Genomic DNA, 12334 nt, shown 5'->3' with positions numbered 1-12334 from the left:
TTTCAATAACTCTAGTGGTTTTGCTATAGGCTGTAGCTCCTGCTGCTGCAAGATGCTGCATCACTGCAGGGGGTCATAGAGACAGAGCTTCCCTAGACTTAATGAGAAATCCATGACCCTGACCATCCAGTTCAGTACTGTTACCATATGAATCTTGTCATTAAATATTACTGCTGTTATAAATAATAGCACTAACAACAGCACCTGTTTCTGCAATAGGAATAACCAACAATCCAGGGCATACGGAAGATCCTGTCGTTCCAGACACTCTGCGTACAAGGTGCACCCCAAGAAGTATATTGACACAGCACTGTATATTTAGATTATCTTTGCTGCCATTAGTCAATGTCAGTATGAAAAAACACTTTTTCTCCTTGTTCCTCAATATCATCATGTGGAAAAAGATGCTGATATTTTCCTTCTGGGGAACACTGAGGTCTAATGCTGAAAAGCCCAGTGAAACACATGGCTTATTAGTAGAAGTTAGTTGTCATGTATGGAAAACTGTATGGAGCTGCTGATGCAAGAGATGGTTTGTGTGCTGCTGTAAAACCTAGGACTGATCCTGCTCCATCTGGTGTTTTGTGATTTTGGACCTGCTTGCACAGTTCACAATATGTCAACAAAAGCCCTGAAGGCTTATGTAGAGGCATGGTTTAATATAGTTTGCAGCTTGACCTTTATGTTTATGACCTTTTCAAACTAAATGGACATTGGAATTTCAGAGGACCCCTGTTTTAATGCATAACATGCACTTTCTCCCAGCTAAAAAAAAAGGACTGAGGGAGGATGTAGTTTGGCTATGAAGTATTCTGTATGCCTAACTTCAGCATCTAATTTGCACGTAAATTATATGCCCTTTAAATAACTGTGTAAGTTCTTCAGTTATTGAGCACCAAGAGAGGAAGGTGCCTTGCAGACAGGAAGATCATCTTCCCTCCATGGGCTAGAGAGGAACAGGATGCTTACCTTTTTGTTTAATTGGGAGCGTTTGAGATGTCATACCTGGTTTCTGTTTTCAGACTGCATTCAGCATGATTCTAAGTTCATGCAGATCTCACAATGTGAAAGACATGAACGTAGGTGGTTTCAGTTGTGTTAAATTTATTCAGTCATTTATGAGTAACTAATTTTCAAAGGTAAATCCAAAACAAGTCAGAGATCTTTATTACTCCCAGGTAAATTGAGCCCTCACTGTCTCTTTTCTTTGTTACTGGTGGGAATGGTGTGATGAGTACTTTGACACTAGAGCTAAGCTGCATGGTGCTAGTTTTTGCATAAGTAGCATGTTGCACAACATCTCTCTGATTCTCCAAACAGGCCTCCCTCTATCTTTCCTTCTTCCCCCAGCCTATGCCTTTATAATAGCAGCCAAACCTTAAAAGCATATCAGAACATTTTATCAAGGGTGTTTAAATGGCAATACTTTTACTATCTATTAATTTTAATTAATTGTCCATTGAAATCACAGTGCTACAAGTATTCATTAATGTCAAAAACATGTAGCTCTCTGCCTTCCTTTGAATTACGTTCTCTGAGAACTATCTGAAATACCTTTCTGATTTTTTTCTGCTTTTTATGCCCTTACTTTCAGCTTCTTAGCAGCAAACCCAAAGCTTTGACTCCCTTTCAACAGTTTTATCTGAAAATTCAGTCTGTGTTACTACTTTTTCATAGCATGATGTAGTAAATAAATGAATAAATATTTGCATGTCGTATTACTAATATTTACTATGTTATGATTAACAAAAGTCTGTAGCTGAATTTGTATTTCTTGAGGCAGTCACTAAGTTTATTTCATCTTTTTTGAAAACAGAAAACCCTGAAATTTTGGCTTTGCTTCTTTTCCTGAAAATCCTGAAAACTCATCTTGGAGTTTTAGGGTGAATTTCTTTTCCTCATTTCCTGTGATTCTCTGCTGTCAGCAATGTGAGACTTGTAGCAATTGGCCTCATTTATCATCACTGTCCTTGGTGTTGTTAGTTTACTTTGGGACAAGACAAGTAAGAATCTTTTCTGCTGTGAGAAAATGTGTTTTAGAGGACCATTCTCTAAATTGGATCATCTCATGTATTTCTCTTCTTCTCTACTCATCCATCATAGCATGGTAGGCCAATTGAGACTTGTGAGAGGATCTCAGTCTATCTTGGCTTTATTAAGTTTGAACAGCTCTTTGCTGTCTACCACTGAAGGAAGACTCTTGCCAGGTTTTAGCTGTATTTGATTTGGGAATGTCTTCCAGAGTTCAGCATGATCCGTCTTTGCATCTAAGACTGAACAAGTCTCATTCTCCAGATATTTCTGAGATGTGTGTCCAATCCCACTTGATTGTTCCAATGGAAAAGAGGGGGAAGGGCCTTCTCATGGGACTCGTTCACCTACAAGTCCTCCAAATTTGCTGACACATTTTCTTCCCAGAGGAGAATATCTGTTCTCACAGCAGCATAATCCCATCTTAAACTGCATCAGCAGCTAATAGGGAACATAGAGAAGCTCAGCAGCTTCCCAGAAAGGATCCCCATCTAGGAAAAACACAAAAAAATCATTGCTTGCGGCAAATGCATAAGTCAAAACACAAGCAGAATATGTTTGGGGAGAAGAAACCCAAACAAAACAAAACAGCACAACCAGAAAAAAAAAACACAACTAAACAAAACCAAATGAAACAAAACCAACAAAAAAACCCAACAATGAATAAACAGAAAACCCCCAAACCAACACTGAAATTGAAAAGGGACAGAGATGGAGAGCCCGGATTCTGCAAGACCTGCAATGTATCTTGCTTTAGGCAAATTCTCCAGCTGACATGTAGAAACCCCTTCTAACAGTTCAGGAAGTTTTCCTTGCCATTAAGCAAAGTGAGTGTTAAGCTTTACATCAGGAGATCCTCTCCTGTTAAAGGTGCTAGGGAGGGACTCTTCATTAGGGACTGTAGTGATAGGACAAGGGGTAACGGGTTCGCACTTAAACGGGGGAAGTTTAGATTGGATCTAAGGAAGAAGTTCTTTACTGTGAGGATGGTGAGGCACTGAAACAGGCTGCCCAAGGAAGTTGTGAATGCTCCATCCCTGGCAGTGTTCAAGACCAGGTTTGACAGAGCCTTGGGCAACATGGTCTAGTGTGAGGCATCCCTGCCCATGGCAGGGGGATTGGAACTGGATGATCTTAAGGTTCTTTCCAACCTAAACCATTCTATAATCCCATGATTCCAAGGGTCGGTGTCTTTTTTTTTTTTTATATATATATATCTTTTTTCTATAAAGAAGAAATTTTTTTTTTTTCCCAAAGCATTCAGGACTTTTGTCAAGAGAAAAGTGTGTTCATAGACTGTAAAGCTATGAAACAAGTTAAGAATGAATGTAACACTTTCAGTTCAGCCAGAAAATGTAACCAATGCTACTTAATGCTAAGAACACAATCTATGGGCTGTTGGCTCAGAGGTGCCTTGGTTCACTTTCCTGAGTTCTCCTTCTTGATCATACTATAACATATGTTAAATTGAAAATCAGGGCTGTGCTAGAAACGTCTCACAAAGCTATAGTGAGGGCCAACTAATAAGATCTTCTGTATCAGGGGCTATTTTATAGCCATCCTGTTTGGTATCAGCTGGAATTGGCTAAAGTTACATTGAAAAATCCTATGCAAGCTATAACATGCTTTCAGATAACATAAAAAGAAATCCTGATGTAGAAATATAATGTTTCCAGGGCTTAGGCAGGAGTATTAAGATCAATCTCAAGAAAGTAAGGGTGGAAGTCATCTCATTTAACTTTAGGTGTCCAAAGCGTAGAGATAACTATCTGTTCTGGGTGTCCTTGGGAATATTAAAAGTCAATCTGAGAGAAAAATTGAATGGGTTTATGAATTTATATCATCCCAACATCATAATACAAACATGGCATTGCAGGTAGACCTGGACCCTTCATGAGATCCCACTCTAAGTGCTTCAGTTTAATCGGAGTAATTTAAAGGAAGTATTTAATCTGTATTGAAGATGTATCGGCGTCACATTTTAGCCTGCAATGGTATTACAAACAACAGTTAATTCACATCTCTCTGAGGTCATTCATGGTAAAATGCTTTATCAGGGCAACCCATCTAGCCAACCTGCCAATTCTATCATCTTGCCTTCTTTGTTGTTGATTTTCCCAAAGTGCCTGAGGAACTCACAGTGTATTAGGTTCATTTGAAATATTTCTTTCCTAATGCAATTGCAAGGACATTAGCAAAGACAGCTTCTACATATCTTATATCTGAAAGCAGGTTTTAGCAGACAATAAAAAGGAAAGCGTGTGCCATATGTTGGAAAATGGAATAAGTAATAAGGATTCACATTAATAAAACTGAGCAGCTGAACAAAATTTCATCATCCTTAGACCTCTTTCATCCTAAGATTGTGATCAAAGAAAATGTTAAATGGCCATAGAAACATTGGTAGAACTGGTAGCGTGGGAGCTTACAGCACTGCAGATGAGCTCGCTTCACAAGGAGTTCCCAGAGTAGTTCAGCTGCAGGAGTATTTAAGAGAAGAATCCTGTTTGTTTTCACACAAGAATGTTCTCTCTCCCGCTGTGTCCCTCCAACACCCACCTTTCAAAGATAAAAGGTGCTTTGGGTGCTTCTCTGGGTGCTTCATAGTAGGCCTTGCATAGACACAACATGTTTATAAGACTCTTAGAGTTTATACCTAATTCATTAATTATTCTTCAGTGCTTAAGTGCATCTTCAGAAGCATTCAGCATATGAGGACCTGTTTTGAGGGTATTTGAAGGCTGAGGAACAGTACAAAGTATTTCCAGACTGCTTATAGTTCTCCAGGTGAGAGGCAGAACCCAGTATCTCGGGCAGTATTCCCAGACATTCAGCTGTCTGAATGGTTCTTCATCTGTACATGGTCTGTTGAAATGTACCAGACTGAATCAGGAATAAATCAGGATTTCACTCCAAAAAACATTATAATCACAAATCTCACAGCAGGATGTTCTCTGATCCATCTCTTTCTCAGTGTCTGATGCAGTTTCTGCCTTGTTTAATAGAAAATGAATGTACAATGAAGTGCGTTGCCTGGTTAGTTACAGGTGTAGGCTAGATTGGGATGTCTGGTAACCAAGATTTATTTGTTTGTCACTAAACCATTTTGGAAGATGTGAATAACATATAAAAAGTCTCATATGGCACGTTCAGTTCTTATTTTAAAGGGAGAACATATCTCACTTAATGAAAAAGGCTTGAAGAACTCAGAATATTTGCAATACACTACATAGTACCCTGCAAACACAGCTCTAAGAGAAAGGGCAGTTAAAACATTTATTGTTAATCCTTCCATGCAACTTCTTGGAAGTTTTAAGGTCAGGGTTTCTTTGGAAGTGTATGCCAGTTGATAGCATGTAATTTTTGATTGCTCATTAAGATGGTTATTAAGCATCTTGAAGTACAGACTTTCATTTTGTTTTCATGGTTATCAGTATGAAACATTCCTTGTCAAGTGCCAGCTGTCCCAAGGCTAAGCTTCATTCCAGCAGAGAACTTCCTTGCACGAATCTCCATCTCTTCTCTTCAAAGAAAGCTTTTTTTCAGTTGGTTTTCATGGTATGAGTTTTCTGAAGTAAATCAATTTAAAACATTAATTTGGAGATGGTATCTTTTTCTTCCAGCCTAACTTTTAAATAAATAAAGGAATCACTGAAGATATGATCAAATTGTAAATACCTTGCTATTACTTAAATGTCAAGGACAGTTATGCTTTTATTTTCCTAGTGTCAAATCCTGTTAAATACATACATATATCTCAATTGAGAAACCTATGCAGTTTGAGCTTACAGAATGAGGTTAGGGAATAAGCAATGCTTCTATCCACTATAACTCACAGCAGATCCAGTGTCTTCCTGGAAAACCACAGCTGCATCTATTACGCTAACAGCTGTATATATATTCAGCGTAGGGAAATCTGATTGCAAATCAGAAACAACTATATTTGGATCATTTCAGTGGGCAGAATTTCACCAGTTCTGCTTTTCCTTGGTGTAGGTCACCTGCGCTCTTATTCTTTCTTTCTTCTCCCCATCCCTGAATGGACTCCAAGGCAGATAGAACAGTGCTTCTTCTAGCTTACCCTTTCTTTGCAATAGCTTATTCAAGAGGTAGAGAGAAATGAGGGTTTCTTCACATCAAGAAATTCAGGGGCTGTGATTTCACTGTGATTCCTCCTAACCTTCAATTTCTTGGAATACCAAAACCTTTTTCCTCTCACTAGATGCATGGCTGTTTCTGAGAATAATGCCTATCGTTGGTCAGCAAACCACGCAGATGCAAGACGATGGTAGAGCAAGGAATACAATTTGCTTCTCTGTCCCCAGCCCTAAAAGGAGAGCCATTTTTGGATAATACACCACCCCTTCAAATATATATATATATTATATTACACATGAGCTAAATCAATGGAATGGGTGTTTTTCTACCTGTGGATCTAATTTCAAGAGGTCTTGAGAGCAGCTGTTCCACCAGTTTTATAACCAGTGGAGTTTGAAAGCCTTTTTCCTCTTTATAGGACTGTTCTAACTAGAGCCCAGTTCTAGCTAGAGTCCGTAGCTAGTGCCATTGCATTGCTGTGTGCTGAATATATCTTAAGTTTGTTTGTCAGCAGTGTTGTGTTCCACCTCTCCCTGTCGCCAGCCTCCAAAAATTGCAAACTCAATTCAGAATAAATTCCACTTTATAGAGGAGTGAGTAGGAAGCAGCTTAGCAGCAGGGAGTGTGTGCTTTACTTTCGAACGTAAGAAGCGGTTGTAATTTATAAACTATAGCTGTAGCTGAGAAATCCGGTAACCCTTTAATCTCAAATTATTTATGGCTTTCTTTTACTTTTAGTAGACTTTTTTTTTCTTTTTCCTTTTGTTTTTGTTTTTTTTTTCACCTGAGACTCAGGGGGGTTTTCCCACTGCTGCATCGTTCAGCATGTGATAGGATAAGGGGATATTAGTTTCAGAACAGTGCTTTATGAGGGTTTTTTTAATGGAATTTAGGATGTGTATCCTGTCGGATCTGTTTGAATAATTCCTAAAAGAGTAGTAGAATTTGACCTTTGCCGCCAGTAATTATCATTGTCCTTGAAATTAACATGACAAATCTCTATTTGCAATTTTTTTTCTTAATTGATTATAATTGTGGTTTTTAAAGATTCACTTGATGGTATTTGTACCCACAAGCATCCATGAGAATTGCCTGAAAAGAAAAGTTGCAGAATTAAATCCTCTTAAAATGATTTTTGTACAACAAGATAATTGTGCTTGTTCATTATCCAAGCTACAAGGGCACACATCTTATGGGCTTATAGCCATTTGATTCTTTTTATAGGCTCAGTTATGGTTCACTTAAATATACTGCTAGACTTTTTTTTTTCTTGCAGTGCATTTTAATGATATCTGCTTTCCAATATACAAACTGTGCTTTGAAATATAAATGAGTTATGAACAAAGAAGTATCACTAGATGTACTGTGTATGCTAAGGCAAGCCGTTAAGATGGATGCCAGGAAAGAGATATGCCCACTTCTAGGAAATTTTCAATGGACATTTTCCAGAGATGGCTAATTTAATTGTATTTTTGTGCAACAATTAGGAGGGAATTACGATAGTTCTTTCGACGCGGAGAAGGGAGTGGGCACTATTGTCATTGCAAAGCCCTTGGATGCAGAGCAGAGGTCAATATATAATATGACTGTGGAAGTCACCGATGGAACAAACATTGCCACGACTCAGGTAGAATATCACATTCCTTTCTTGGCAAGTTTTTGATTTGTTAGTGGAACGTATATGCTATAAAAAATCGTAATTTTGCCATTGAAATAAAACTTCATCCTTTGAGGCCACTGTTAACTAATGGAAGGGATATTTTTCAAAGCCTTTCCATCTGGTTGTGAAGAATTGATGTTGAAGGTTTCAAAGTGTTATTTCTCCTTTTGTCCTCTTTGTGCTCATGCGAAAGTGATTTGCCTTTCTCCAGCTGAAGGAGTCCCTGTCACAGACCGTAAAGCTTAGATTTTGACAATTGTACCACCTCATAATGGTCCAAAATACAATAGTGCTTCTGTGGGGTTGGGGAATATTGCTATTGATTGTATTAAATGGAGTTTATACCTCTTATCCTCCCAAGACCCAAATGTGGGACACAGGATCAATTGTTCAGAGAAGAAATTGTTCTGAGGCAAAACTTAAAATTCAGAGGATCTCTCCTTTTAGTATCACTGCTTGCAATTACATTGTCTTCAGGGGAACAGCCCCTGTGAACCCTGTAAAATTAGGCTTGCTTATCAGCCTCAGTGCCTTTGAGCAATTAAAAAGTCAGGTCAGATAAATGTGAAGAGCTGGGATAATGCTGGCTCTGACACATCATTGTCAGAAGAGACCCTGATGTGGAGCCTCGCTATCTGTTCAGTGGGAACCAGTCTGGTCCTGACTCAAGGGATCGGGACTGTGCGATCCAGGTGGCACAAAGGAGACTCCCAAGAGCAAAATCCTTCAGTATGAGGTGGAGTTAGCTAGGGCCTGGAATCCTGCCTCTTCATTAGTGCCCAAATGTAAAGTGTGCCTATAGCCTAGATGATACTTGACACATAGGGAAAAACGCATACTGGTAGAGGACACCTGTGTGCAGCCTCAAATCCCAGATTAAATGGGGTTTATAGAGGAAATGAGAAAAATATAGGTCTGTGATGTTATTTGCTTCTTTATAATACAGAGGGAAAGCCTTTTTTTATACTTGCATACATCCATGCACATGCAGATGCTTCTGTTTTACTTTGCCTTTTAGCTCAAATGGCTCAGGTGTAAATCTGTACTCAGTGAGTCACAACAGAAGCTTTCCTACAAGACTGTTAAGTCATTGAGTGCTTTCTCAGTCTGAATTCCTGTTTATCCCTAATCCCTGAATTCCTGAGTATCCCTATCTGATAATTTCTCCTGATAATCCATTACTGATAAGAAAACATCAGTTTATAGTAAGTTAGGTGGTAGGAAATATGCTATTTTCCCTGTTAGTTTCAGTAATTAATTGCACCTCTGCAAAAAACATCCCGTATTTTTAACTTGATTATATCTGCCTATATTGCCTGTTATGATTTTCTCCACTCAATTAAATAGCTCTTTAAAAACCAGTATTTGCTGTCCAGGAAGGCACTTACTCAGAATAGTCAAATCACCTCCCTGTCTTCTGGAAGCCAAGCGAAGGAGAATGATTGACCTCTTCATGTTCCCTTTCCATAAGGCATTTTCTTCAGCCCTTGAGTAGTTCTTTTGTTTTGCTTTGGTTTTTAATCTCGGTGGCACTCTCAGTCCACATTTCAGAAATGTGGTGTTGAATCCCTAACACATTTTTCTTTATTGCAAACATTTCAGCCAAACAAATACTAAAAAGCACAGAGTATTTCAAACATGACAGCTACAAGTAAATTTTCTTCTTGTGGATATTATGTTTATTGTTTTTGCTGCTTTTGATTTAATAAATTGACCCCCATGACAGTCTTCAAAGCCTATTTTGATGAAAACCCTACATTTTTAATTAAAACATATGGTAAAAACACATTTCAGTAAAGCTGTTGCATTCTAAAAGAAGCATAAGCATTCCCTGTAACTGTGATGTGACCTATTTAAAAATGTAAGATAGTAATTTAAGATTGCATTAGGTTCACATTGGTTGGTACAGACCCTCTTTCCTCGTGGATACTGTTCAAGTTTTTAATTGTGGTCCAGAAAACATCTGAGAATGTGTTTCTTTTTGGTCTTCCCAACGGAGATTTCAAAAGTGATCATTATCTCAAAGCTACCAGAAGTATGGCCTGCCTAATTATCTCTCCCTTTTACAGAACTTTCATACTGTATTTTTGATGCTATTTGGAGCCTTTGGTTACCTTATTAATTTTATTCCCTTTTAGAACAGTGATTAAAAAATCAAACTGATAGGTTAAGTAAAATATGTCATAGAGTCAAAAAAGCATGTTCTGATGGCTCTCAGTAGACTTTCTCTTTCGATAAAATGCATTGTAAGTATTGTGTCTCATACACATAGTATCACCTGCATTTTTAACTATCACTGCAAGAAGATACGGTAGAAGAGGAAGTGAGTCGAAAGCAAATGTATAAATTCATCCCTGTGCATAACAATAAAATTATATAAAGCCTCCTTCAAAGTGCGATGGTTTATTATGAAACAGCTGATCATCGCCATGCCAAATGGAACAGTCTTGTTTTTATTCCGTCCCACCTGTTTCCCTTTATTCCTTCCTGGGCTTTTGTCTATTACACAGTTGGAGGTAGTAAAATATAGCATAAAAATGCCAAAGATTTTTTGCTTTGGTAACAGGATCCCTGGCACAGACTTGCAGAAGTTTCATCAGCAATGTTTCTGCACGCCTCAAACTCTGATAAACTGCTCACTTCCTTCGTGCCTTACTATGCACGTGGTTCAGTAGCCTATCGTGAGAGGAAGGAAATCATTGTGATGTAAAAGTTACATCTGTTGTATTAGTGGTGAAAAGAGCATCACAAATATTTAAAACAAATAAAACAACACAATTCCTTTGTAACTGAAAGCCTGTTTGGTTTGGGCATGATCAGGGGTTCAAAAAGGAATCTCCAAAGTGAGAACCAAAGCACTAGGACTTGTTGAGATGCTGCCACTCACCATGCTGCCCATCTTGTGGAGCCCCAGCCATGATGGGGAGGGATGAAGGGGGCAAAAGATAAAGAAATATTAACTCCTTTGATTTATGTATTTGGAGGATGAGTATGAAGCTCCTAGGAAAGCTGTCTCCTGACTTAACCAGGGAGAGCTTTAGTTTTTTCTCTTAGCTTAACTCGTGATTGCCTAAGGCCACGCAGTAATTTATTAAAGGCGTACATTGACTCTAAATCCCTATGAAACACGATTCCCACAGCTGCCAGGCAAGCTGTTGGCCTTGGGGAGTGGACAGGGCTTCTGCGTATAGAATCCTAGAATAGTTAGGGTTGGAACCCTGCTCTTCGCCACCACCACCACCTCTCTTCAGTCTGAGAAAGGGTCTTTTGCCCTTGTTTGAACATAAAAAGGACTCTCCCAGCGAGAAGTCAGTATAAAGGCAGCTAAATACCTACTCGTGACACAATTTTGACTAACTTTATGTAATGCAAGAGGTTCTCTTAAACATGAGTCAGGTTTATCCCAGAGCCTCCTTTTTTTACTGAACAACTCAGATCCTTTACATGCAAGCACAACATAGGAGTAGGACTTATTTCTTTGTAGTGCATACTATTGAGTTTAGCAAAAATACCCACAGAAGTAGGGTACAGTGAGGAGCAATCATCTACATGATGATAATTTTTCACTTCCATTGGGAATGTTGTACTAGCAGATAATTAATTTTTTAAGAACAGACTCCTGGAGTCATGGTATTATATGAAAAAGACAGGTTTTCTTCTTGTTTATTTTCTCCTTCTTTCTCATCATCCTAACTGCAATAAAAAAGGTGCTTTAAAACATGAAGGCTGATATTTCCAAGCTAGAAGGCAAAAGGTGCCTCAGTTTCACATACTGCAAAGTCATCTCACTATTTCCTGGTAGAGTGAACACTCGGAGAGGAACATACGGTTCCCTCTGAGGTTTTGTTGATCAATACGTGTCACTTGTAGTACCTTCAGCTGGAGTCAGCCAGGCTGGAAGAGCAGACTGGAGAAGTTACTGCTCATTGCTCCTTTTCTGTCTGTCTTGTGGGCTTTCATTTATTCTTCTGCTCAAGGATTGACCTTTAGCTGCGAGCTTCAGTATACCAAGCTTGATCTCAACTTTTAAAGAACACCTTTTCCTTATGAGATTGTTTCTTAACAAAAAGGAGCAGATAGATCACCCCAGGTGGTTCTTTTAAATGAACGGTAAAGAGCTCTTCTTAAAGGACCATGGCCAAAATGTAGAAAAGACATTAGAGCCTGCCAGAATAGGTTCTGGGCCGTGGATTATTCTAGGATGATCGAAATACATGGGATTTAAATTCAATTTTCAGGTTTGCTCAGTTGAACGTTTCCTCCAAACTAGAACCAACCCAATCCTTGATTCTTTTTCTGTCCCATACAGCAATCTCAGCACTGCCTTGTCTGTGAAAAGGAGACTTTTTCCTCCATTTTAATGTAACACAAGGGGCATGGTAAAGTATAAATAACAGGCCACTGAGGTGGATAGGGAAACTGTTTGCATTTTTATGGTAAGGTTGGGGTTTGGAAGCGAGCAAAACTTATCAGGAAGTAGCAAATAAAGCTGTGTGGTAACGCTATTGAAAGCAATATTAAATCAAAATAGGTTTTCAAAATCTG

At 38.6% G+C, this 12334-nt stretch overlaps 1 protein-coding gene across 4 annotated transcripts in view; it reads left to right on the top strand.

Moving 5' to 3' along the window:
- Nucleotides 1–12334, top strand: part of FAT3 (FAT atypical cadherin 3) — a gene marked incomplete at both ends in the record, with an annotated part of 320523 nt that overhangs the window by 219047 nt on the left and 89142 nt on the right. For all 4 annotated transcript variants that reach the window (XM_080612353.1, XM_080612351.1, XM_080612352.1 and 1 more), the window contains one exon: nucleotides 7617–7756. In XM_080612353.1, coding sequence (XP_080468479.1) covers nucleotides 7617–7756 — 140 coding nt within the window. The remainder of the gene's footprint in view (nucleotides 1–7616; nucleotides 7757–12334) is intronic.

This window comes from Psittacula echo, assembly GCF_963264785.1.
Source record: "Psittacula echo genome assembly, chromosome: 3".
In the NCBI taxonomy this organism is placed as follows: domain Eukaryota; kingdom Metazoa; phylum Chordata; class Aves; order Psittaciformes; family Psittacidae; genus Psittacula; species Psittacula echo.
This window is presented reverse-complemented; position numbering and strand designations above follow the sequence as displayed.